The sequence below is a fragment of the Nematostella vectensis genome, chromosome 10, assembly GCF_932526225.1.
Source record: "Nematostella vectensis chromosome 10, jaNemVect1.1, whole genome shotgun sequence".
Lineage (NCBI taxonomy): Eukaryota > Metazoa > Cnidaria > Anthozoa > Actiniaria > Edwardsiidae > Nematostella > Nematostella vectensis.
The window spans coordinates 9,146,735-9,168,863 of NC_064043.1; the positions used below are offsets into that span (position 1 = coordinate 9,146,735).

The 22,129-nt window shown below is 40.7% G+C and overlaps 3 protein-coding genes across 3 annotated transcripts; all 3 read right to left on the reverse strand.

The window, feature by feature from the left end:
• Positions 1-63: 63 nt before the first annotated feature.
• On the reverse strand, positions 64-1,917 carry LOC5513553 (tumor suppressor candidate 2). Its single transcript, XM_001633789.3, has 2 exons — positions 1,687-1,917; positions 64-435 (listed from the first exon to the last, which is right to left on the reverse strand). Exons 1-2 carry the CDS (start codon positions 1,818-1,820, stop codon positions 240-242), a joined length of 330 nt encoding a protein of 109 aa, XP_001633839.1. The 5' UTR covers positions 1,821-1,917; the 3' UTR covers positions 64-239.
• Positions 1,918-2,752: 835 nt separating this feature from the next.
• LOC125573315 lies at positions 2,753-3,706 on the reverse strand. The gene is made up of 2 exons (XM_048733865.1): positions 3,272-3,706; positions 2,753-3,166 (listed from the first exon to the last, which is right to left on the reverse strand). Exons 1-2 carry the CDS (start codon positions 3,635-3,637, stop codon positions 2,891-2,893), a joined length of 642 nt encoding a protein of 213 aa, XP_048589822.1. The 5' UTR covers positions 3,638-3,706; the 3' UTR covers positions 2,753-2,890.
• A 5,803-nt stretch (positions 3,707-9,509) lies between these two features.
• On the reverse strand, positions 9,510-22,104 carry LOC5513591 (RNA-binding protein 26). Its single transcript, XM_001633790.3, has 18 exons — positions 21,683-22,104; positions 19,595-19,713; positions 18,743-18,882; positions 17,824-18,283; positions 17,045-17,464; positions 15,294-15,461; positions 14,766-14,986; positions 14,364-14,501; positions 13,913-13,951; positions 13,453-13,749; positions 13,195-13,269; positions 12,929-12,991; positions 12,710-12,814; positions 11,997-12,101; positions 11,495-11,707; positions 11,113-11,199; positions 10,685-10,870; positions 9,510-10,215 (listed from the first exon to the last, which is right to left on the reverse strand). The coding sequence occupies exons 1-18, from the start codon at positions 21,739-21,741 to the stop codon at positions 10,120-10,122; spliced, it is 2,991 nt and encodes a 996-aa protein (XP_001633840.2). The 5' UTR covers positions 21,742-22,104; the 3' UTR covers positions 9,510-10,119.
• Positions 22,105-22,129: the final 25 nt, after the last annotated feature.

Below are 22,129 nucleotides of genomic sequence, written 5' to 3' on the forward strand. Positions count from 1 at the left end.
GTTCTTAGAAAGGTATTTACATATAGCTTAATGCTTACAACCATTTCTAAAATTCAAGTCCAATTGACAATGATGAGAGATGTGAATTTATTAAAATGATGCATTTGTTGCCTGTTGAATATAATTGATATCAGCATTTCTGTACACTTGGTCGATATACAAGCTCTTCTCCTTTTCCAATGAATCATGTCTCAATGTTATTTACAAGCTGGATACCGAGTTTCAGTTTTTTTTCAGTTTTATCTCTTAGTCCATGCTTCGCACATCACAACTGGAAAATCAACGTTCAATCTTGGGTAGGGGTGGTCAACCATTCCCTGAGGAGATAGTCGTGTTGTTTTGGGTCTCATCCAAGCTTTTTCACCCTTGACTTCAGGTCTTACTTCTTCATAGAATTCATGGGCCAGATCACCATCTTCATCAAAATACATGGAGCTAAAAATTAAAAGATACCATCAGCTGTTGTATGTGAAACTATAGGAATAACAACACTATAATTTCAGCTTGTAGAACCTGGTGTTTAATATACCCATATTTTAGGGCTCCTCATTTCTTAGCATCTATGTGACCGACCAGCTTTGAAATTTTAGTCAAAATTCAATAGCACAAAATAGAATCTTAGCAATTTTTAAGACTTGTCCCCACCCTGGGGGTTTGGGGACAAGTGAATAGCACCACAAATGCACTTCGCAAGAGTCACATCAGTTTCTGGTTTGAGACTCTCTTCTGTAGCAAGCAATCCCATGTATCAGCCCCGGGGGGGGGGGGGGGGGGGGTTTCAGGGTAAAAGCCATCGTGAAATTTGAAAAATACCCCTAAGAAATACCTCCATACCAAAAATTTCTACCCTAAAATATACTATTTCTAAGAGAAATGCCTATTTTTTCTTGGATACACCCTAAAAAATACCCGATGACCGATTTTGACAAGCATCCCTATCAGGTCGACATGGGAAGAACCCCCCTCTGGGTATCAGCATTTGGCAAGCTGCACAGCAAAATGTGCGAAAACAATTATGAATGATAACTAACACCAGTGAAGATTATTTTTTCCATTTTTTTAAGTTACTGTTATGTTCATAGTTATTGGTACACATGTACTCATTAAAGTGTACTGGCTTTGAAAGAAAACACTCACTTGTTTTATGGAAGTGACATTTTTCAATAGAAAGTTTTCTAAAAGACAACAATTTTTCTATTTACATACGGGACCAAAAATTCATTTATAAGTCAAATCTTTCAATCTCACCAGCCAAGTGCACTTCCATCAGGGTTCAAAAACCTCAGAGGGAGACTTATTTATTCATTGACAAACAAACTATTGAGCTAAAACAGCAGGCATATCCACAAGTTCAATTTAAACTATTATATCACGTTTTTAAAATTAGTCTCCACCATTCAGTCACTAACTTCGAGCTCTGTTATAAAAAGTGGAAAAATCAACTTCTTTTCTAGGCAGCATAACCTTGTTGTTGTAACAAACAGTGAAAGGTCCTAAATGTTTAGGAAACCAAATTTTGAGACATTCTACACTTGGATTTTATGTACTAAATGCACATGAATACATAAAGCCGCCATGGAATTTGACAAATATTGTTGTCAAATTGATTTCATTGCAGTAGAAAATGGCCGCAGATTGAGTTGACCCTTTAAAGAATTTGTACTTATTTATTGCAGTTTTCTTTACCCTGTTCGTTTCCAGATAAATGGCGTCCCTCCACTAGCCGCCATTTCCGGGCTCATAAGCGCATGAGCTGAGTTTCCACCACATCCTAACATGTACTGAACTCCCTGGTACATTCCCGATACAACGGAGCCCATGATCGTGCAGGTTTATCGTCCAAAATTCATGTTTCTTTGGATGTTTTGCTACTAGCTTCTTTCTCATTCCATTTTTAATCTTAGTTTTCGGCTTGGTTACCAAGCACGCGATGGATGCTGGGAGAAAAACAGGGTTACCGCTTATACACCTCGCGTCGCATAGCATAGAGTTGGAGCATTTTTTATTTAAGTTCTATTGAACAATTTTTTTTTTTCGACGTTTGGGCATCATCTCAGTACTACAAATTTTAAGTGAACCGCAAGGATCCTTCATTCTACAGCCGATTCCTGCTTCAACCTATTTTAGTCAGGTCTCTTAGGCCGGAAAATTGGCCGGATCGTTACAGGAGTGACAAAAGCACCAAATTTGGTACACAGATTCCTTTAGGCATACCTAATGATATTAGAAGGGGTGCCCAAAAAAATCTGCTCAGGGTCTCCTTTAACGGGGATATTTAAATTTTATGCAAAAAAAACACAGGGTACCCGAGTCTTGATTTCAAATAAAAATTATTTACAACGAAATAAAAAGAGCAATGGTGAAACAAATTGGCAAAGTTGTTTATCTGCATAGGCTTTACATGTTCGAAAAGGCGGAGAGCACAGTTAAACATAAAAAACCTCTACTGCGCATGTGCAGATCTACAATCAGCAACCATAGCGCCTGTTCACAATTTTGTGTAATGTTTCCATATCCATATCAAAATATCCCTCGACCTATGAAATCAGGTGTCTACTCTTCTATTCTGAGTCTGCTGTTTAGCACTAAACAGCTTCTGCGCATGTGCAGATCTGGTCTATCGTGCAAACTGATATTGTATCTATATTCCAATCAAAATAACCAATGAAATATAGAACTCAATATGTATATAAAAATACAGCTATTCGAAAAATGACCATTTCTGTATGAGTAAGATTCGCTCCACGTTCCAACTCCTTGGCCTAGTGTGTCATATAAAAGTAAGGCAATCATCTAAGCAGCCAGATGTATACTGAATGAGCCCATTCCTTGTTGTTCTTTGACACAAATATAGGTTTGTCCCAAAAACCTATTTGCCTTGCATGGCTGTTCAAGTGTTGCGGCATTTGCACTTGCACAATAGTGTGCATTCTAGGTGTGCTTTGATGCACTTACACCTGGTGCACACTCCTTTACAGCTGCACTTTGTCAGTTCGCTGCAACCCTTTAAAACCTCTGGTATTGTGATCCATCGAGGAACCCATGTGCCAGCCTCCTTGATCCACGCAAACTGGTCTGGCGAAGGCAACACCGGCTGTGAAATCTCACTGGATGTCCAGATCCCCGCTTGGTAGATGCAGCGCTTGACATGTTGCAGAAGGGCGTCCTTCAAAGGAGAACACATTTATAATATTATTTAAGGAATATACATCTAAATAGAAGAAACCAAAGAAGAACTGGAAGTCGTGGAGGAAGAGTGAAAATTGATTACCTTTGTCGGTGGAAGCTTGTCCATGGCGCGGTTATTCTTACAAAAGAGTTCCATTCTTGCATCGTTGATGCAAGCAAACGGACTCAATTTGTCGTAGAGAATAACAGTGAACCTCTCGATGCGCTTGAAGTGCTCGGAGTCCAGAGTTAGTTGATGGAAGGGGTTGAGAGCCAGGAACTGTAAAGTTGGAGTTACATCTTTGTAGATGTCCCAAGTTTGCCATGCTGTTAACTTGCCCTTCCCGTAGAAGGATGATGTGGTGTCACAGCCACTGAGTGCGTGGAACACTGGCAATGCGATAGACCTTGCTTCACCCAGACCTTCACAAATGGTGTTAATACTCAGGTACCGGAAGTGACGCCCCATGCCATACGACACCCACAGGTGCAGCTCAGGCTGGATGGATTTGAGTTGGTGAAATTTTCCCGCCAAGATTACAACGATGTCGGTGTCAACCGTTCTGACGATGACTTCATTTGCATGACTGGTCTCCACTGCATGTCGGATGTGTACTACGATCCTTGTATCCGCCTCCTCGTGGGAACAATCAGGCATGGCAGCCTCGGAACCAATGGATGTCACAGAAACTCCTAAAATAGTAGAAATTTTTATGTAAGCCATACAGCTAACACTACATAAAACATCAGACGAGCGAAGCTTTTAAATCTTCACTAGTTTACCTGAGGTGATGTAAACTTCCTTTCTGACAGTAAACCAGGGGAACTCAGCCACTTTGACCGACAGGAATTGGAACAACTCCTGCTTGTTGCGGGGATCACGCAAGAACTCCATCCACTTTGGAGGAATCTTGGTCCTCCCTTCCACCTTTCGTCTCAAGCCTGTTCCTCTCTTTTCTCTAGTCGCTTCTTTAAGACTGTTAGGGATGTAAGAATCCCAAACAATGTCCACTCGTCTGGATCTCAGATTACGTATATATGGGAGGAAGACATTTTCCGCATAGTCATCGAATGTCATCACTCCGGTCACGGGCAGACAGTGGACAATTACAGCCCCATCACAGACTTTGCAGTCCACTTCTGTAGGGGGCTCTGGTTGGGAGGGCTGACTGAGGCACTTGAGAAGGTCGGACTTGGCCGTCGGAAGACGAAGACTTCCAAATTCTGACAGTGAAGGCGGGAATGGCTGAACCTCATGGCTAAAGAACTCTCTCAAGTCCGCATCACGTCTTTGCATAGCTATGTACAGTTGAGCAAACAGGGCGACATTATTCTGCAAACGGGAGATGGTCTTGGACTGTTTAGACTTGTTGCGTGACGCCTGTTTCCGAAAAAGGGGAAGCTTGTTTTGCTTTAGGGATTTGCCAATTGCCACCGTTCTGTCCTTGATTACATCCTTGAGGAAGCTTGAATACTGGCTCTTACCAAGAGCATCAAGGTTGACTATAGTCTCGGCTACTTCATTATCCATACAGTCGCGGCTGTCCAGGGTAACGAGCTCAGGAAAGTTGTCAAGGAAGGGGCTCCCAATCTTTCGGATGACATCAATCAGATTGTTGACTTGGATCTTGAAGGTCTTCTGAGAGCTCAGTCCCGTCTCATGATTTGTCCGATCTCCTGTCTCGCTGTCTGTGTCGTCCAGGTACTGCCCTTCAAACTGTTGTAATAATCGTGTCGTTTCTGGGCCTGATAGCATCCAGCGCCTACATGAAAGAAAAATGTTTTCATCAGTATTGTAGCAAACTATAGATTACCTAATAAGGAAATGTGCGATTGGGGCAGCAAGAGAGCTTAGCAAGATTGCTCGAAAGCAAGACAATGCTAATTTTCCATCACTGGCAGTCATGTTTCGTGAGCTTCGCAAGACTCAACTTTTCACTGCGACCCCGAAGAAACAGCCGTGTCAGTTATGAAAAATATCTATCTATTAGGCTATCTGTCTTCCTTACTATAATACACCATATCATTGATTATTCTTAAGCTCATGCTTATATTTATCAGCTCACTGTATCTGGTGTAAGTAATAAATCAGTTCATGTTAAGTTGCTAGATCAACTAATAAGTCATACCTGAAAGCTGTCGGATTCTCTGTCAGTCCAACTGCCCCGCCTGCACTCTTCACGATATTGTTTTCCTGCTCATGGGCCTGGTCGAACGGCATTGCTGAAAAGTCGTTGCCAGTCCTTGACAAGACAAACTGGCCCTCGTCTTGAAACTTCTCGGTGATACTTTGTGGAAGGCTTTTCATGTCCCTGATGTGAATTGGCGTCCATCTGGCGTAGTTTACATGGTCCAACACGGAAAACAGCGGAACCAGCTTCTCCAAGGCTTCCACATACAAGACAAAATTTCGCTGACGTTGAGCACGCACCACTAGTAACTAGCATCTGGTAGTGTAGTATTGCATTCCAGAAGCGAAATGTTGGGCTTGACTTCATTGTTTCCTCACATTCAGCCGTCGTTAACTGGTCGCCGCTGTGTGAAAACGCCTCGCTCTTTAAATTCTGTAATGCCAGAACAGTAACTTGATGGGCGTGTCTAAAATGATAGCCGAAAAGTCAATTTTAAATAAAAGAAGTACTTTGAATAAAACACATCAAGTGAAATAGTAAGTAGAGCTTAACAAATACAAGTTTGTCCACATACCTGGTCCTTGTTAGACGAGTCACCTTTAAGAAGAAATCGGCTTCACCCGATGAGGCTACGTTTGATTCTGTAATGGCAGTAGTCCATCCAGATCCATCTAGCAGGTCACCAACAACGCTCTATAACGCCATCTCGATATGAAGACCTGCCATCATGACAACGTACGCCTGCTCTCCGTGTGAGGCTGGCCATTTCCATCTAGCAGGTCACCAACAACGCTCCATAACGCCATCTCGATATGAAGACCTCCCATCATGACAACGTACGCCTGCTCTCCGTGTGAGGCTGGCCATTTACATTGTACCATTTTCGCCAAAGCGAAAAGGGGCTGGTCGACGGTTATTACCGGAATCTGGTCCGGATTCAGGAATGTGATTGCGTGCTTTAACACATCCATGCCGTGTTTAACCATCGCTGGAGTGGCGGCCTTTTCGTAGAACAAGGTAAGCAGGGCAGTCACGGCAGGTGGGTGCTCCTCCAAAGAATCTGAAGCATGATATGCTGCCCAAGTAAGAGTGTCCTCAGACGTAACGGAATCATCGGTTAACTTCGAAGACGAATACTCTGCCCACTGGTCTTCCTTCTTCTTTTCCTCTGAGATGCAACTTTCTAGTTCTTCCATGCGGCAGCCAGGGGCAGAGTAGCCACTGCTAGCTGGTATCTAGTTCGACGGGAGGGACAACGGCATATTCTTCTGGTAGGTGATGTCCCGTTCCGTTTGGAGGTAGGGTCACCGGGGGACGTTCCTCGCCTTGCTTTGCGCTCATAGGTAATTGAAGCATACTAATGCCAGTGCCATGAAAAGACAAAGCCGCAGTTTTCGAGCTCGGATTGTGATCTAAATTGTCCAGAGCTCCTACAGTGAATACCCCTTTCCGCAAGCAAGCAGGAGCCACAACACCATCATCGACAAAGCGTTCACTCACGGAGGACGCAATCATGTCCTCTAGCTCTACAATACGCTGGTATGCCACTGAAACCCCAAGCTGGTATAGTTTGGTTATAAGTGACTTGCTCCTTGTCATAGCGTGCACCGTAAAGCCGATGTACAAAGGTAATGGTGGCTCTCGTAACTTGGTATGTCGTGTCTGACCTGTCTTAGACTTTTTTGCAGTTTCTACTTTAGCATTGAATAGAATGGCCTGGGCCACAGTTAAACATGGTTGTGATTCCTGAGCACAAGTGTTCTCGATGTTTACTCGATGTTTACTCGATGTTTACTACTACGTTGAGTAGCATAGCAACTAGAGATATCAGACTAGCCGGGACGGAACGCTGCTGGCAGCCATCGGAGAAGCTTCCAGAAAACTTGAACCCTTTTTAGTCAAACATATCTTTACGAATAACGGCAGCAGCCTTTGCTAGGATGGTTGCATCTTCTGAAAAGTTCCTCTCTTGCACTGCATTCTTGATTAGTTCCTGCATTGTTTTCTTGAAAACTATGAGAGTATGCTTACCAACACTTTGCCCTTGGGCTTCTGGGAAACTTTCTAGAAGATAATTTTTAAGTCTCGTTTTATTTATTTTTTTGTCCACACCCAAAGTCTGGAGGCGACTAGTGTACAACGAATGCAGGTCACTTAACCTAAATTTGCCATCAGCAGTAGCTGAATCTTTGATATATTCCGTGAGCTCAACATAGGCCTGCGATTCTTTTATTTTCTCATCTTCTCTCTCTAAGTTCTCTACTCTGTTCCTTGTAACATGGCTTCTATAACGGTTGCGTAGATCGGTCATACAGTCAAAATGGTAGATCGCATCTGCTGCCATAAGATCTTCTGCTCCAGAAATCCTGGGCAAGATTGTATGATCTTGCAATTCGGTAACCATGTGGCGGATTTTATTATTTGTGGGAAACGTTGACACTTCGTGGATATGTTTTCCTCCAGCCTGGCCACAAAGGATGCAGTTCTCTTTTTGTGTATTCCTACTTCCCGACAACCTACGAGACTTTGATCTTGAAGCTTGATCTTGATATTCATCGTCATTTTCTGGCTCTCTGTTCCTTGCTCGCTCGGATCTTTCTTTTGCTCTAACAAGCTTGGAGTTGCTAAACTGGAGATGACAGGACTTATGCCAAACTGCTGCTTTCTCAATAAGCTCCTCTGTCTGTGTGTCGGTAGGCAAATATACTACTGATGGGAGCGCATCTAATCTAGAAAACTCCGATACGTTTCTTAGAAAAGAGCCGTAAATAGCGGATATCTCATCTGTGCCTGAAAGACAAAAAACCATCGAAGCCACACGATCAACATTTCTAGTATTTACTGTAATTAACACATCAATTTCGACGAAAAACTGATCTGGATGACTTTAGCTGACCTTAACAAGATAAAAGTGGTGTAAAATTGATCAATTATTGGTAAAAGCAACGAGAAAATCGTCAATACTTACAGATATCGAAGATGTGACTCCTGGAGGCCGCCATTTTGAATGCCAATGGCCGTGTGGGACTGGCACTAGCAATTTTCAGCAATGCTTAAAATGATCTTTCGCTTTTTTAAAAAGATGAAAAGTATTTTTCGATGAAAAATATCGAGATTAACGGGAAAGCATACTTATTCGCATATATCGCCATTCATTTTTATTTCAGGCCTCATAAATTAATATTCAAAATATGCACCTCAGGGAGCCCAACTAATGATTTATTCGAAAATTAATTCTCATTAATTTGCTACAAAGGAATTTTTGGAAAGGGCACTCCTTCTTATTATGTTAGTACTACCATAAGCTATAACTGTACCAAGTTTGGTGCTTTTGTCAGTTCTGTAACGATCAAATGCTTAAGAGACCTGACTATTTCTTTTTTAATCAAATAAATAATCATGAGACGGCAAAAACAAATCATGTTGAGGTAGGGGCACTTTATTTTCTATACAAGACAGAGAAATTGATGATCAACCAGCGAGCGATTTATCTTTGGAAGGAGAGTGTGGAGGGAAAATGCACTGAAATGCACAGCGTGGAGATACTGCAAAGTCATAAAAAAATCCCTCTATGTTCTTTCAGGGGTGGTCAAATTTTTATCAGAGAACTCACTCTTCTCCCCTCCCGGAAAAATTTGGTCCACTTTTTCGGATTCCGCACCCCCCCCCCCCCCCCCCCACCCCTCAAGAAAAATCAATCCTAGTTACGGACCTGGTTAGACCCCAAGGTACACTGATGGTTGAGGTCTGTTAGACCCCAAGGTACACTGATGGACGAGGTCTGTCTAGACCCTATGATGCGCTGATAGACGAGGTCTGTTAGACCGCAAGATGCGCGGATAGTCGCTGTCTGTCTAGACCCCGCGATGCAATGATGGACGAGGTCTGTCTAAACCCCAAGATGCACTGACGAACGAGGTCTGTCTAGACCTTACATGCACTGATGGACGAGGTCTGTTTAGACCCATTATGCAGTAATGGTCGAGATCTGTCTAGACCCCAAGATGCACTGATGGACGAGGTCTGTCTAGACCCAAAGATGCACTGATGGTTGAGGTCTGTCTAGAACCCAAGATGCACTGATGGTAGAGGTCGGTCTAGACCACAAGATGCAATGACGGTCGAGGTCTATTAGACCCCAAGATGCACGGATGGTCTAGGGTCTATTAGACCCCAAGATGCAATGGCGGCCATTGACTTTAACAGATGTTTTGTTTGTTTTGTGTTGTGCTTTGTTGATTTTTTTTCTTTTCTCTATTGAGTACTCGGCTTCTTTTCTTTCGTTTCATTCACTGCGTCTCTTTTCTCACTTTACTCTCTCGTGGCGGTTTTATTTTTCTTTTCATTATTTTGTACGTCCATTACACTTGTTAATAGAACCTTTTACAACAATGCTGAATAACTACGCATCTATGACACAGTGCCCACCAAGTTCAATAAAAAGCCGAGGCAATCCCGAGTCCGGGCGACTACTGGGAATCAATACCCATTTTCACATACACAAAACAGACATATTTTGCTGAACAGTGGTCAACATTTTATGCTGACATCTCTGTCTCTATCCGTTTTTACATGCACCTTCAATGTAGAATAAAATTATAAATCAAAAAATAAATGCCGTGATCGGACTCTGGTCACAAATGCATTTGATAAACTCTGGTCAACCGTAAAAGGCAGGAAGCTCTCGAAATCCTCAGATTATTCAGATAACTATGTTACAATAATTCATGTTAAAATAAGAGTTTACAAGTTTCCTATAAAGATCAGAGCCTTTCCAACAACTCCTGATGGCTCGTGGTGTTTGGATAGTCTTTTCAATTTATCTTCGCCAAGACCGCTCCTCTTCGTCTTCTTCCTCGTCAAAGTCTTCCAGTAGTAGCGCCTCCTCCGCTTCATGGTCGACATCATGTTTTTCCTGGACAAAAACAAAGAAAGAATATCATAACAGAGTAACATGAAGGAGGAGTGGTCAGTTGCAGACCAGACTGCTTTTTCCACGAGATAGATAGTTTGTCTTAGGATCAAAGTAATATTCCATGCAGCTTCGAAGTTTGGAAAACTTTCGAGCCCAACAACATTTCGGAAATTTCAATTTTCAAACCAATTTTTCCACTCGATGCGAAATATATAGAGTGCTTGCACGCTTGCGCTGGGAAAATATATAATTCAAATTTTATTAAAATGAAAATATTTGGACATTTTGCCAATAACAAAACATTTCTATCCTGAGCATATCAATTTACCTTTAGTTTTAATTCTCATTCTAATTATTTTTTTGTACGATTTAATGCTTGTGTACTTTCCAAACGAATTCTTTTCCAAGAACGTTGACCGTATGGCCCCTTTAACAAAACCTGAACATCATTATGGAAATTCCACCATACCAACTCAGTGCCAAGATCCAAAGCGAGGTCTTCATCCAGACCACCACTGCTGATGGTTGAAGAGCGATTGCGTACCCCTGGAGTGGGCGTGGCGGGGGATGCAGCAGAAGCAGCTGTCGGGCTTGAGGGTCTGTACCATGAGACATCCAGCATCTGTTCCTTCAGTCGACGTCCCTTTGCAAAGGCCTGAAGAACATGGATAAGACATTCAGTCGGCAGAAACATAAGGGAAAGATGGCAAAAAATGGAGTTACTTTTCCGCTTTACTTCCACTGAAAGCGACACCCTAGGTCCCCAGTGACACAACGGCAGAATTTTCTTTCAAGTGCATATATAAAGCAAGAGAACACTTACATTCCAAAAGAAAGCAATGACAAATGAGTGACAGGGTGATGGTTATCAAGGTAATACAGGAAGGCTTAACTTACGATCTCGGCCTCTTTTCTTGTGCGGAAGGTAAGCACCAGAATCGATGTTTTGCTCTCATAGTCCACACGATCAACATTGCCAAACTCCTAGGAGGCGATCAACACAGCAGGTTTGCAAAAACACTCTTACATTAGTATCGAAACATCGATAATAACGTAGGTTTCTATAACGTACTTCATGCACAGCTAAATATTATCCCACAAGGTTATACAAAACAATGCACAATCGTATTACAAAACAATGCACAATCATACAGCACATTGGGCAAACAACCCAATATTGTTAGACTCAACAACGCTGCCTTTTTTAGTGTTCTTCCTGTGAAGAAGACAGACAGGTAAACCCCTCTGCCTAACATATTATTTTGAACTAATGACATACCATGAAGTGCTCAACGACATTTTCCTTTTGTTCTGATGTGATGTTAGCGACACTGATCTGCTTTGGTCTCTTGTCCAAAGTCGCACTCTCTCTCGTCCACACCCGTGCCCCTGCACCCCGTCCCCTTCCTCTTGCCCCCCTGCCACGCCCTCTGACATGTGCAGAAGCCCCTCGGCCCCGAGATGGCCCATCAAACAATCCAAGAGACTTAGCCTGTGGATGGAAAATCACTCAATTTAAATAACATCATCAGTTGTCGTAAATGTCTTAATCCACGCCTGTTATTTTCGCAAGGGATTTATTGGGAAGGCACATGTGTTTTTGCATTCCCTTATCGTCCACGAATGAACCTTTCCCACCATATTTAGGAAAAACAGAATATGTATATTTTAGAATATGAATGCGATAAGAGATGGCCCTGGATCGAGCTTGCTTGCCTTGCATGAGAATAAAAGCCCACGCTATTTTAATAGCTTAAAAGCTATCGTTGCTCTGAACCTACCTCCTGTTTGAGTTCTTCCACCTTCTTTTTTAGCTCGGTCGTGTCTTCACCGTGGTGCTGGTGTGAGATCAAGTCAAGCTCCTGATCTAGGATTGCTTTCTGCGCCTGAATTACAGTATGTGAGAATTACAACAACATTCAATAACAATGAACCATAACAATCAGGGGTTTCATTAGGCATAATGGCGGAAGCGCCAGCTATTTTCCACCGAGCGCTGGCTACTTTTTTTACAGTTGAATTTGTTTGAACTAAATAGATAAAATGACTTCCACCCCCTACTTATCAATCTCCACCGCCTACTCTGAAGATGCTAACAACTATTACATTATTTTACCTTTGTTATTGTACCTTTCAAAAACGCTGTCAGTGCAAACACACAAATGGCAAAAGACAGTTTTAAGAGTGGCCACTGCTTATTGGTACTATATATTTGTAAGAATAAAGATGAGAAGTAAACTTTATTTATCTTTATTTTTCTGCATTCAGCAGATATTTGGACTCACAGTATGTTTATATATGCTCATACTCACAGTATGTTTATTATGTGCAGCCAACTGTCATTTGACAATTGGCTGCACTGAAGAAAATATTTGAAAAAGTACAAACTCTATAAGCATTTATAATCAACAAACACATATGCTTTAGGGAATTTAAAAAATACTTATCTTGAAAAGCAAAGCAACCATCACGTACTATCTATGCCCTTACTCACAATTTGTCTGGCTTGTTGAGGGCTCTCCTTAGACTTGACCGTGATGGCTGCAATCTCCACTTCTTGCTTTAACCCCTCAATATTAGAGCTCAGGAGCTTTAAGGTCTGAGAAGAAACCAAGTGTTAGTGTCTGGCGAGTTGGACCTTCTATATACTTGACATGACAGTGTCTTACAACCCCAGCTTAAAGACAGCAGCATATTTCAAATCAAAACCTACCTTCATGATGGCACTTTTCTCGTTTGCTGAAAGATTTTTCTTCTCCAGTTTCGAGATCAAAAGCTTTAGAGGAAACATAGCATATTTAGTGTCACCATATGTACAGTATTTAATTTTTCAGTAGGCAAGTTCCATGGTGGGTCCAGGATTGGTTACATGCTATCAACAGAACCACCCTTTGTATGTCTCGTCTTTGTGGGGCTCATTAAATTGAGCCATCCTTTAGAAAATCCCACACTAAAGCTGCAAATATTTATCTACTGTACCTTCTGTTGTTGTATCTGTTTGTCCAGCAACTCTTGCTTCTGCTTTTGAATTTCAAGCTTCTTTATCATCAAGTCCTTCAAAAACAAAAATTTCAATGGTCCGATTAACGTTTTTAAGACATGTTTGATGTACTGTACTTCAAAATGATACTTAAACACAATATATATCTGATGCATTCCCTGTATCATCCCCCTACAAAGACATGCCAACACCCACCCTCAACGCTGTACACATCCTTGACAGCTTCAACATCCTACCTGTTGCTGCTGCAGCTTAGAGTTCACAACGGGTTTGACCGTACTGGTCACCGTGGTGGATGCGGAGGGGGCTATTGCTGAAGCTGGGGTGGTAGCTGGTGCCACAGTTAAAACCGCAGCAGAGGTTGTTACTTCGGATGTTGTTGTTATGGTGGCTGTGGTTGTTGATGACTTTGTCTCTGAAACTACTGTTTGCGGCACTGTTGAGGATTCTGTAGTTGCTGCCTCTGATGGCTTTCTGACAAACGTGGTTTTACCACTCTGGAACATGGTTGGTTTCTTGGGCTCAAAGACTTTCTAAAAGAAAAAGAATAAGGAATGTCAAGTAGGTTGTTTGGCAACCAATAAATATTTTGACAGTGGATTTGGTGAACTCGTTGCAAAAATTTTACCTAAAAGAATGTCTTAATTCCAAGTTCTTACATACTCTTGTGGTACTTCATCCTTACTTTGGACTTACCTTTGGTTCTCGTCCTGCAGAATTATCCTTTTGTTGGGGCTTGAAGAAAGAAAAGAAGCTTAGATTTCAAATCTAAACAAATTTTTATTGAATAAACAATTTGTCAAGAAAGCAAATCCTGAATTTCACATGTCTGTTGCAAAGAACATGGCTCAAGGGTAATCCAATGAAGACTGTACATTTGTGTGCAAGGTTTGTTGTCTTCTATTGAGAAGTTTTCACTGTAGAAGATCATGTGTGTGATCGGTTGGAATTAACACTCCATAAAGATCCAACATACTTGGTATCGTGTTTGTGATTTAAAGGGATATGAAGGGCATTAACAAAAGTGCTTCAAAACATACCAAATAACAAGACAAATTGATTTTGTTTCTGTTCAAAGTACTGTAGGGGGCTTCTACTGTATCAAATAACCCCTACAATACAACAAATGTTATTGAATCCACCTTACCTGTTGATCAGGGTTGTGCCAAAAGACCCTGATAAATCTGCTCCCAAGCACAGCATCTGGACATCTGTATGCATTTCTTGCTTCAAGACTGTTGGAGAACTGGACAAGTGCTGCTTCAGGGTCGTTGAAAGCATTAACCTATAATTGGTGCAAAATTGCAATTTAGTTAGCTTCCAACATTTGAAGCACCGGTGTTTATTAGGGTAGGCATGTACTTTTTTATTAGCTATCAGATAACATACTTCAAAAATTCATATTCTTCCAAAAGCTGATATAGCACTTTCCAAACTGACTTTTGCAGTTTCTATACTGAGGTTTTTTTTTAAAGCATTCAACTCACAACATGAATGTCTAAATTACAATACGTATCCTGTAAACCATAAAACATCAAACAAGCCGCACCTGAATATTGACAATATTCCCAAATCTCTTGAAGTACTCATTCAGTTTTGTGATATTGTTTTGGTCTCTTGGGATCTTTTTAATCTCTAAGGTATCAGAGAACTTCCTTTTCATAGGAACATTCTTCACAGCATCTGACTGGTCAGCTGCAGCATCAGGGGCGGACCCTGGAGGTCCTATCACAACCCTTGAGGTCTCCCCTGTTGGTGGGTCTGTAGTCACTAAACAAATAATAAAAACATTGTGAAATAACATGTTGTGATATTATGAGTGGGTCCTTGTGTCGATAGACATTTATAAAATGTAAACCATAAATTCTTGATTTTTTTCATAAGGGGGAGGGAGATTATAGCGGGTAACAATGCTCACCTCGGATTTCTTTTGTTTACAGAGAAAAGCTTACTAACAAAATCCCCCTGAAAACAAATTGTTCTAAGAGACATTTAGGGCCAAAATACTTGTGGCAGGACATGGGAGGAGGGGGAGAGGATGTTCACTCCTTGAGTAAAGACTGATGTAGAGACTCACCTTGTACTGTAATCTGTGACTGGTCTGGGGGCACTGTTACCAGCTCTCTGGACCTTGCCGCCATATCAGGGTTGTAGGGAATGCTGCCAGGCGGCATTTGCCCAGGAATGCCTACACGCATCCAGACAGGTGGTCGATCAAACTGGGGCTGTTCAGGGTTATAGGTGTCTGATGATGCAATTAAAAAGCAATGTCAATTCAACAGGTTTTACAGCACACATCTATAGAGAAGTCATTCTATAGTCATTCTATAACAGGTTTATAGCTTATTCTAAAACCTATTGAACAGAGGGGAGCCCTGTTGCGTAGGACATTGAACTGAAGCAGCAGTAAATCAATAGCAACTCAAATAGTTGATTTGCTGTTTTTTGTGTGTGTTTACCGTCAAATTATCTGATTTAAGATCTTAACTGTTTAACAAAAAACCACACTATAAAAGGGTAAGGACCACCCACAATCGACACCTTTTGAATTCAAATCCGAAGTAAATATGGCTGGTGGTAACGGAACTCAAAGCGAGAAAATAAATTTCTGCAATTTGCTTATATACTGTACAATTCAGAGGCTAAAATAAAACATATTTAGAAACTTAGAGTAGACTTATACATCACATATGAAATCTAGAAGCACAAGAGGAGCTGATTCTCGCAAAAATTTGACCAAGATTTGAGTTGAATTCGAATTACGCGCCGATTACGCACCGAATCGTCCTTGTCTCCGCCATTTTTAAGAGTCCACAATATCTTTACAGCCGCTAAACACTATAGAACATGCATGCAATAGTCCCTCGGGATTCCGGTTGAGCTATTGAAGAATTTCAGGACGTTATACATTGATTTTCTGAAACAACTTACCTACTTACCTCGCTACACGAGAGGCCAGTTTTCGAGTTACAATGCCTCTACTGACAATCTTTAGCCGTTAACAGCAAGAATAGCAATGGAAACGAGAAATTAAGTCCTACAGTATAGCAATTTTGCTGAAGATTTTATAATTATATCGCTCTTAAATCGTCTGTTTACAACTGCAACGAATCTGCAACGTGACTTGCGCAATGGTAGTATTTATCAATCGTGGCTTGTACAGTGTGATTCACTCATCCTTTTATTAAGTGGTTAGAACAACTTTTTTACAAAAGCTTTCTTATATTACAGGTTAACTTTCAAAGGAGGAATTCTGCAGGGGTAGCTTATAGGCTAAAATGTAGATATTTTAGCTGCCAAGTGTGAGATTGCGAGACTGAGATCGCGTAACAGCGTGTGTAATTGTAATTAAACATATACCGGTGTTTATTGTCATTCTGCGGTATGTGAAACCCTTTTGAATATTCCTAGTAGAGTTTAAGCTATGAATTGTTGTAATTTGAAATAATTCAAGCAGGACAGAGTAAAAAATATTCCTCTCTATTCACATTGTTATTCAAAGCGCTACCGGGAGCTGTTGTCTGTTCGGAGGGTGAATGACAACTGAAGGTGACAAACGCCTGGCACAGGCCCTTTTATAGCGCGGTTTCGTGTTTAAGAACTGTTTGATAAGACCCTTGATAATATCTAGTCTAGGGTAATAAAAAGTTTTTGTATTTTGAATACTTCAATATGTAACTTATTGGTTTGGGGAATATGGTTATCTATGGATTACTTTATGGTTGAGAAATACTGTAGAGCTGGAATGGACTAAATTTTACAAAGATTCAAGTGGATTATTAATGTTACTGAGGTAGGTCGGCATAGAAAAATCTGTAAACATCTTACCATCTGCAGGGGGATGGTAGACAGTTGGTCTAGGCGGCATCATTGGCAGCATTTGTGGCGGTACTCCAGTGGGAGGCAACCCCATCAGTGTCTGCATGCCTGGTGGGGGAATGTTTGGGATCAGAGTCCCACTGTTAGGTGCCTCTTTCTCTGGCTGCTTCGGATCAGCTTTTGCAGAATCTCTATTTGCTGTGTCATTCTTGGGCTGTGGTGTAGGCTGTCCAAGATTTCGATGGAAGTTGTCTGGTGCTGTTACCATGACTGGAGGTATTCCAGGTAGAGGTGGTGCTCCAGGCATAAAGTGGGGGGCTCCAGAGAATGGCATCATGTTTTGCATTGGTGGTATTTCCTGGCCAACTATGACAGGATCATTTCCATGGTCAAATGGGCAGAGCTCTCCACGGATACAGAAGCCTTTCTCTGCAAGAAAAATAGGTCATACAGTTTTAAGCATTTCTTTCCCTCTCTTAAAGAAACTCTTTCATGTTAAAAGCATTTTTTTTCAATCAAATTCTTCTTGAATAATATGAATCACATTGAAATCTTACTACCTAATTTTACTCATCACAGGCCCTAACTGTTTGTAAGGGAGGGAGGTGCTGTGAAAACGTTTGGCTGAACTCTCCCTGTCTTTTTGTTAATCCGAAAAGGCAGTGCAAGAAATGCTGGTTGATGTTGACACTGTCTGTACAAGGCCGGCTTCCTCTACTCTTCTGGAGGCTACAAGTCAACAGGGTCCAACTATAACCATTGTAATTAATACAGGTAATAACAGTCACCTTCATAATCTCTGCATCTGTTCTTCGCTTCACGGCTAAACCGTCCCTCCTGGTATCTATCCCTATGTCCCCGAGACCTTCCAGTTCTGTTATTGTCCCTATCTCTGCCATGCCCTATTCTGTCCCACACAGGGCCCCTCCTAGTACGCCCATCTTCATCTGATCGTGAGAAGTCCCTTGGATACCGTCTATCCCTATCCCAATCTCTGTTGCCTTCCCTTGTGGTTGGGATTGGTTGGGGACGCCCTTTGTTATCTATGTCCAAACTAGCATTTTCAGAGTCATTTTGTTTTGTATTTAGGTCTTCTTTTGCAATTTTATGATTGTCTGTCCGGATGTCTTCGTCAGCCCTGCGTTTACGTCTATCTACTGGAATTGAATTCCTATTAGGCTTGTTACTTGGATCTGTGTTTTTTCTTGTTCTACGAAAGTCTCTTTCATCATCATCTGGAACTGAGACCTACAATGAAAGCATAATAAACTCAAATCTGCAAGGGTGGTCTCATACATCCATTAAAGTTACAAGTATATACCTACAGTATGCACACTACATATTCAAGTCATTTTACAGTTGCAAAATAGCAATAAAAACCAAGCCCAGCCAAGAAAGTAGAGATTTTCAAACTACTCAATTTTAATCCATCTTTTTATCCCAATCCTTTATTATTTTGGCAATGACACATTAAGGTCAAAATCAGAAATTAAAATTGACCCTGAAATTTAGAGTGAGCATATTAATGGAGCAAAATTTGTTTAGCTGGTGGGGCAGACGGAGAGGAAAAAATATATATACAAAACTTAATCCTAGCAACTCCAGCTTGTGAAGTAGGCATAGTTGAAAATATTTATAGAAAACCAACTTCAACTACTTTAACCTGTATAGTAACCATAGTGGAAAATATATATACAAAGAACTTACTTCAACTAATTTGGCTGGTGGAGCCTCCTCTATCACAGAAACTGGTCTCGGTTTTTCTGGGACGGATGTTGATATAGTGGATGGGATGTAGGAATCGTCTTTGAGAGCCTCGAATAATACTTCCACAAACTTGTTTGTTTCTGGAAATAATTTACGAGTTAAGTCCTTAAACACTAAAAAATACATTGGATTGCTATTTACATCTTTTTTTTTTCTTTAACTGACTGGCATATCAACAATGTAAACATTTTTTGTTCGTACATTACAACATAGAGCTACAAACATAGTCTCACATAGTAGTCAATAACTCAGCGTTAATGTCAGCTTGAGTTTTTTTTCTTTAAAAAAACTCGCTTTCTATAATGGACTGTTCATGCCTTGTCTTACTGCATAAGGATGTTAAGCCATAATCCTGCCACTTTTTACACTTTGTTAACCTGTATTTTAGAATGATACTGGTCCATGGTGCCATCTTCATTAGCAGTACTTACACAATATCTCACTCCGTGATTTTTGACTGCATGATGATGTCCATATGATATCAAATATTTTATATTTATCTAATAATTAAGTCACAGGGGTTTCATTAGGACCCCGGCGACTGTTGGAGCCACCAGTTATTTTCTACCAAGCGCTGGCTACTTTTTTTTTTAAAGTTGATTTCAGTTTTATTTGAACTAATAAAATAAAATAACTTCCACCTCCTACTTATCAATCTCAAATGCCTACTCTGAAACTAAATAAAACCCCTGAGTCATATGTGAAATGCATTTCATAATGTCTTATGTTGCAAATTTCTGCTATAATTAAGTCTGTCAAAAACAAAAGCAGCCATTTCTATTTACTACTTACCATCTGAAAGAAAGACTTCTAGCTGATCTTTGCAGACTTCCATAAGTTCCTCTGAGGTTTTATCTTTTTTAACAAGTGCAACAACATATTTTGCCAAGGCAGCAGGATCTGCTTCACAACTACAACAGGAAAAAAGTTAAGAAAAAAATTTAAAATAAAATAAGAATAAAAATCCGAAGTTGACATGATTGGGGTTGAAGTAAGCAACTCTCCCTTTCGGCGCTGATAAGTCATTGTGTTTTAGGGGGTCAAAGTCCAACAAATTGTAAACAACCAGCGAAAGTTCTGACAATTGAAGAATCGTATGCTTCGTACGAACAAAATGGGGACAACAAAGCATTGTCTCATGGCACCTGCAGAAATGATTCTAGATTCCCGCAGTTATGAAGGACAAATGGCAATAGGGACCCTGTACTATTCTTCCATTTCTTCAGGAGAGAAAGGAAAAACAGAAAGGTAGAAAGAATGAATAAAGCGGTGCAAACATGGAGATTCATTCAAATTTGGCAAGTAAGTGATATTTGCAGCTTGTATTTTGAAGGTGAAAATGGCTCCACAGAAGATGATCCTGATCCTATACCCGCAGATGTCAAGGAAGGGTAAGTTATTTATTTTTGGCTTAGTTAGTTCCTGACGGCTAACACTAGTGTTATTTTCATAGGTTGAACGAACGAAATTTCAAGGCGTCTTTTAGCGTAGGACAGAGAGAATTTGCTTTACAAAACAGCAGCGAACTTTCACAGGTTGTTTACGATTTGTTGGACTTTGACCTCATAAAACGCATGTGATTTATCAGTGCCGAAAGGGTGAATTACACCTGCATTTAGATTTAGCCCCAAAAGATCCAGAAGAATTCCAAAATAGACACTGAGTTTAATGACAACCCTTTATGAACTTACAACAAGAGTTAAAAATAGGCACGCAAAGCATGCACGTGGGTACAGCTTGTAGAAACCTATTTCAACCAGACACTGAACGCAAGGTTGACTGGGATACCGGAAATACCTGCCATTTGTTTGGGCCCTGTGTTGTGACATATATGACAAAGATTTACTGCCCACCGCCATTGGATATAATAAAAACTGATTGGGGCAAGAAAAGTAAGGAGCCTATCTCTTTAGGTGGGGGTGGACTCCAGGCTAGCTCCATGAAAGTAGACGGGGCCGACTCCTGAATTCAGGAAAACTGAGAATGTGTTTGAATGATTCATTGCCTGCAATGTGCTATCACGTAGGGGTAAATTTATTATGAAACCCAAAGTGAACTATATTGTATTAGCAATGTGCGATCATATTGTTTAAACAAACATATTCGCCGATGGATAGAATTAGCAGGCATATGAATAGCCAAAGCTACAAAGTGCCACCTACAAGAACTGACTAGCACAAAAACATGTTCTTCCCGTGGACCATCAGGGATTGGAACTGTCTGCCGGAGCTAACTGCAAGGGCAGCCAGTCTTACAATTTTAAGAAAGCAAGCGAAATTATTGCATTGACTTATGTAAAATTACTTATTATATATTTTTGTTATTATCGTTTTTGTTGACATTTTAATACCTCATAAAAATCTTTGCATAGAAGGAGATGGGGTTATATGGAAGAAGAAGAAGAACATATTAAGTGGGATCTGCTATAGAGCAGTGCCCACTAAAAAAACTCATCTCTTTGGAGGCTGATGATGAAACATGATTCCAAACCTGCATCAAAATCCTACAAAGGACTTATGCAAACCTTGAAATCAACTTTCTTTAGCCTTTGCGAGAGGAGGGTTACAGGTATTAGAAAAGGGAAGGGGGGGCATAGTGTGATAAATAAATAATGAGTTTAATTCAACCTTTGCAGTATAGACTGGATTACAGGTGAGTCAGAGATACAAGCAAGCACTACAATAAAGTACAATTAATCAAATGTAATCAGCATATTTAACAGTAATGAACTGTTATATGAACTATGATATGTTGTCGTCTGTAAGAGCATGCTTGGATTTTCATGCTACCCACAAAGCCTATGTTATAACACCTAGGGTCATTAGATTACAAAAGTTAAGACCACAGTTATATCAAAATGTCACCTTCATTTTTACTTACATTGGTTCCAGACGGCTTGTTAGCCATGTTTTAAGAGCTTCTACGTTCTGGATTTGCATCGCGTCCCGTCGAAAGTCACCCTCGGTATAACACTTCTATCCAATAGGGTCAGATTTCTATAACAACCGCTTCAAGATCACAGGTCCAGCAAGTGTTTTTGATATCAACAATTGATGATCGAGTCAAATTCGCTCAGAAAAAAAATAGCGGTCACAATTTATCTCTTCCATACTAAGACGCTCATCAAAATCGCAACTTTTCTACAAAAAGAGTTTTATAATAGGCTTGGTTAACTTGTCAATTAAAACCAGAATTGAAACACGAAAACGCGGCTACAAAATAATGAAATGACAACGACAAACCAAACAACGTTAGAACGACTCCATTTTGCTTGCTCCCACGAGGATGAGTGAAAGACTGAGAACTAGCGAACAAAGCGCATGCGTG

Excerpts from the sequence above, each read along its gene's own strand:
- LOC5513591 (XM_001633790.3), bottom strand. The coding sequence starts at position 21,741 with ATGCAAATCCAGAACGTAGAAGCTCTTAAAACATGGCTAACAAGCCGT. Across the intron at positions 15,462-17,044 it reads CTACCATCCCCCTGCAGATG|ACACCTATAACCCTGAACAG; the intron begins GTAAGATGTTTA and ends TTGCATCATCAG. Across the intron at positions 14,502-14,765 it reads GGAATATTGTCAATATTCAG|GTTAATGCTTTCAACGACCC; the intron begins GTGCGGCTTGTT and ends CACCAATTATAG.
- LOC125573315 (XM_048733865.1), bottom strand. The coding sequence starts at position 3,637 with ATGGGGCGTCACTTCCGGTACCTGAGTATTAACACCATTTGTGAAGGT. Across the intron at positions 3,167-3,271 it reads ACAAGCTTCCACCGACAAAG|GACGCCCTTCTGCAACATGT; the intron begins GTAATCAATTTT and ends TCTCCTTTGAAG.
- LOC5513553 (XM_001633789.3), bottom strand. The coding sequence starts at position 1,820 with ATGGGCTCCGTTGTATCGGGAATGTACCAGGGAGTTCAGTACATGTTA. Across the intron at positions 436-1,686 it reads TTTATCTGGAAACGAACAGG|CTCCATGTATTTTGATGAAG; the intron begins GTAAAGAAAACT and ends TTTAATTTTTAG.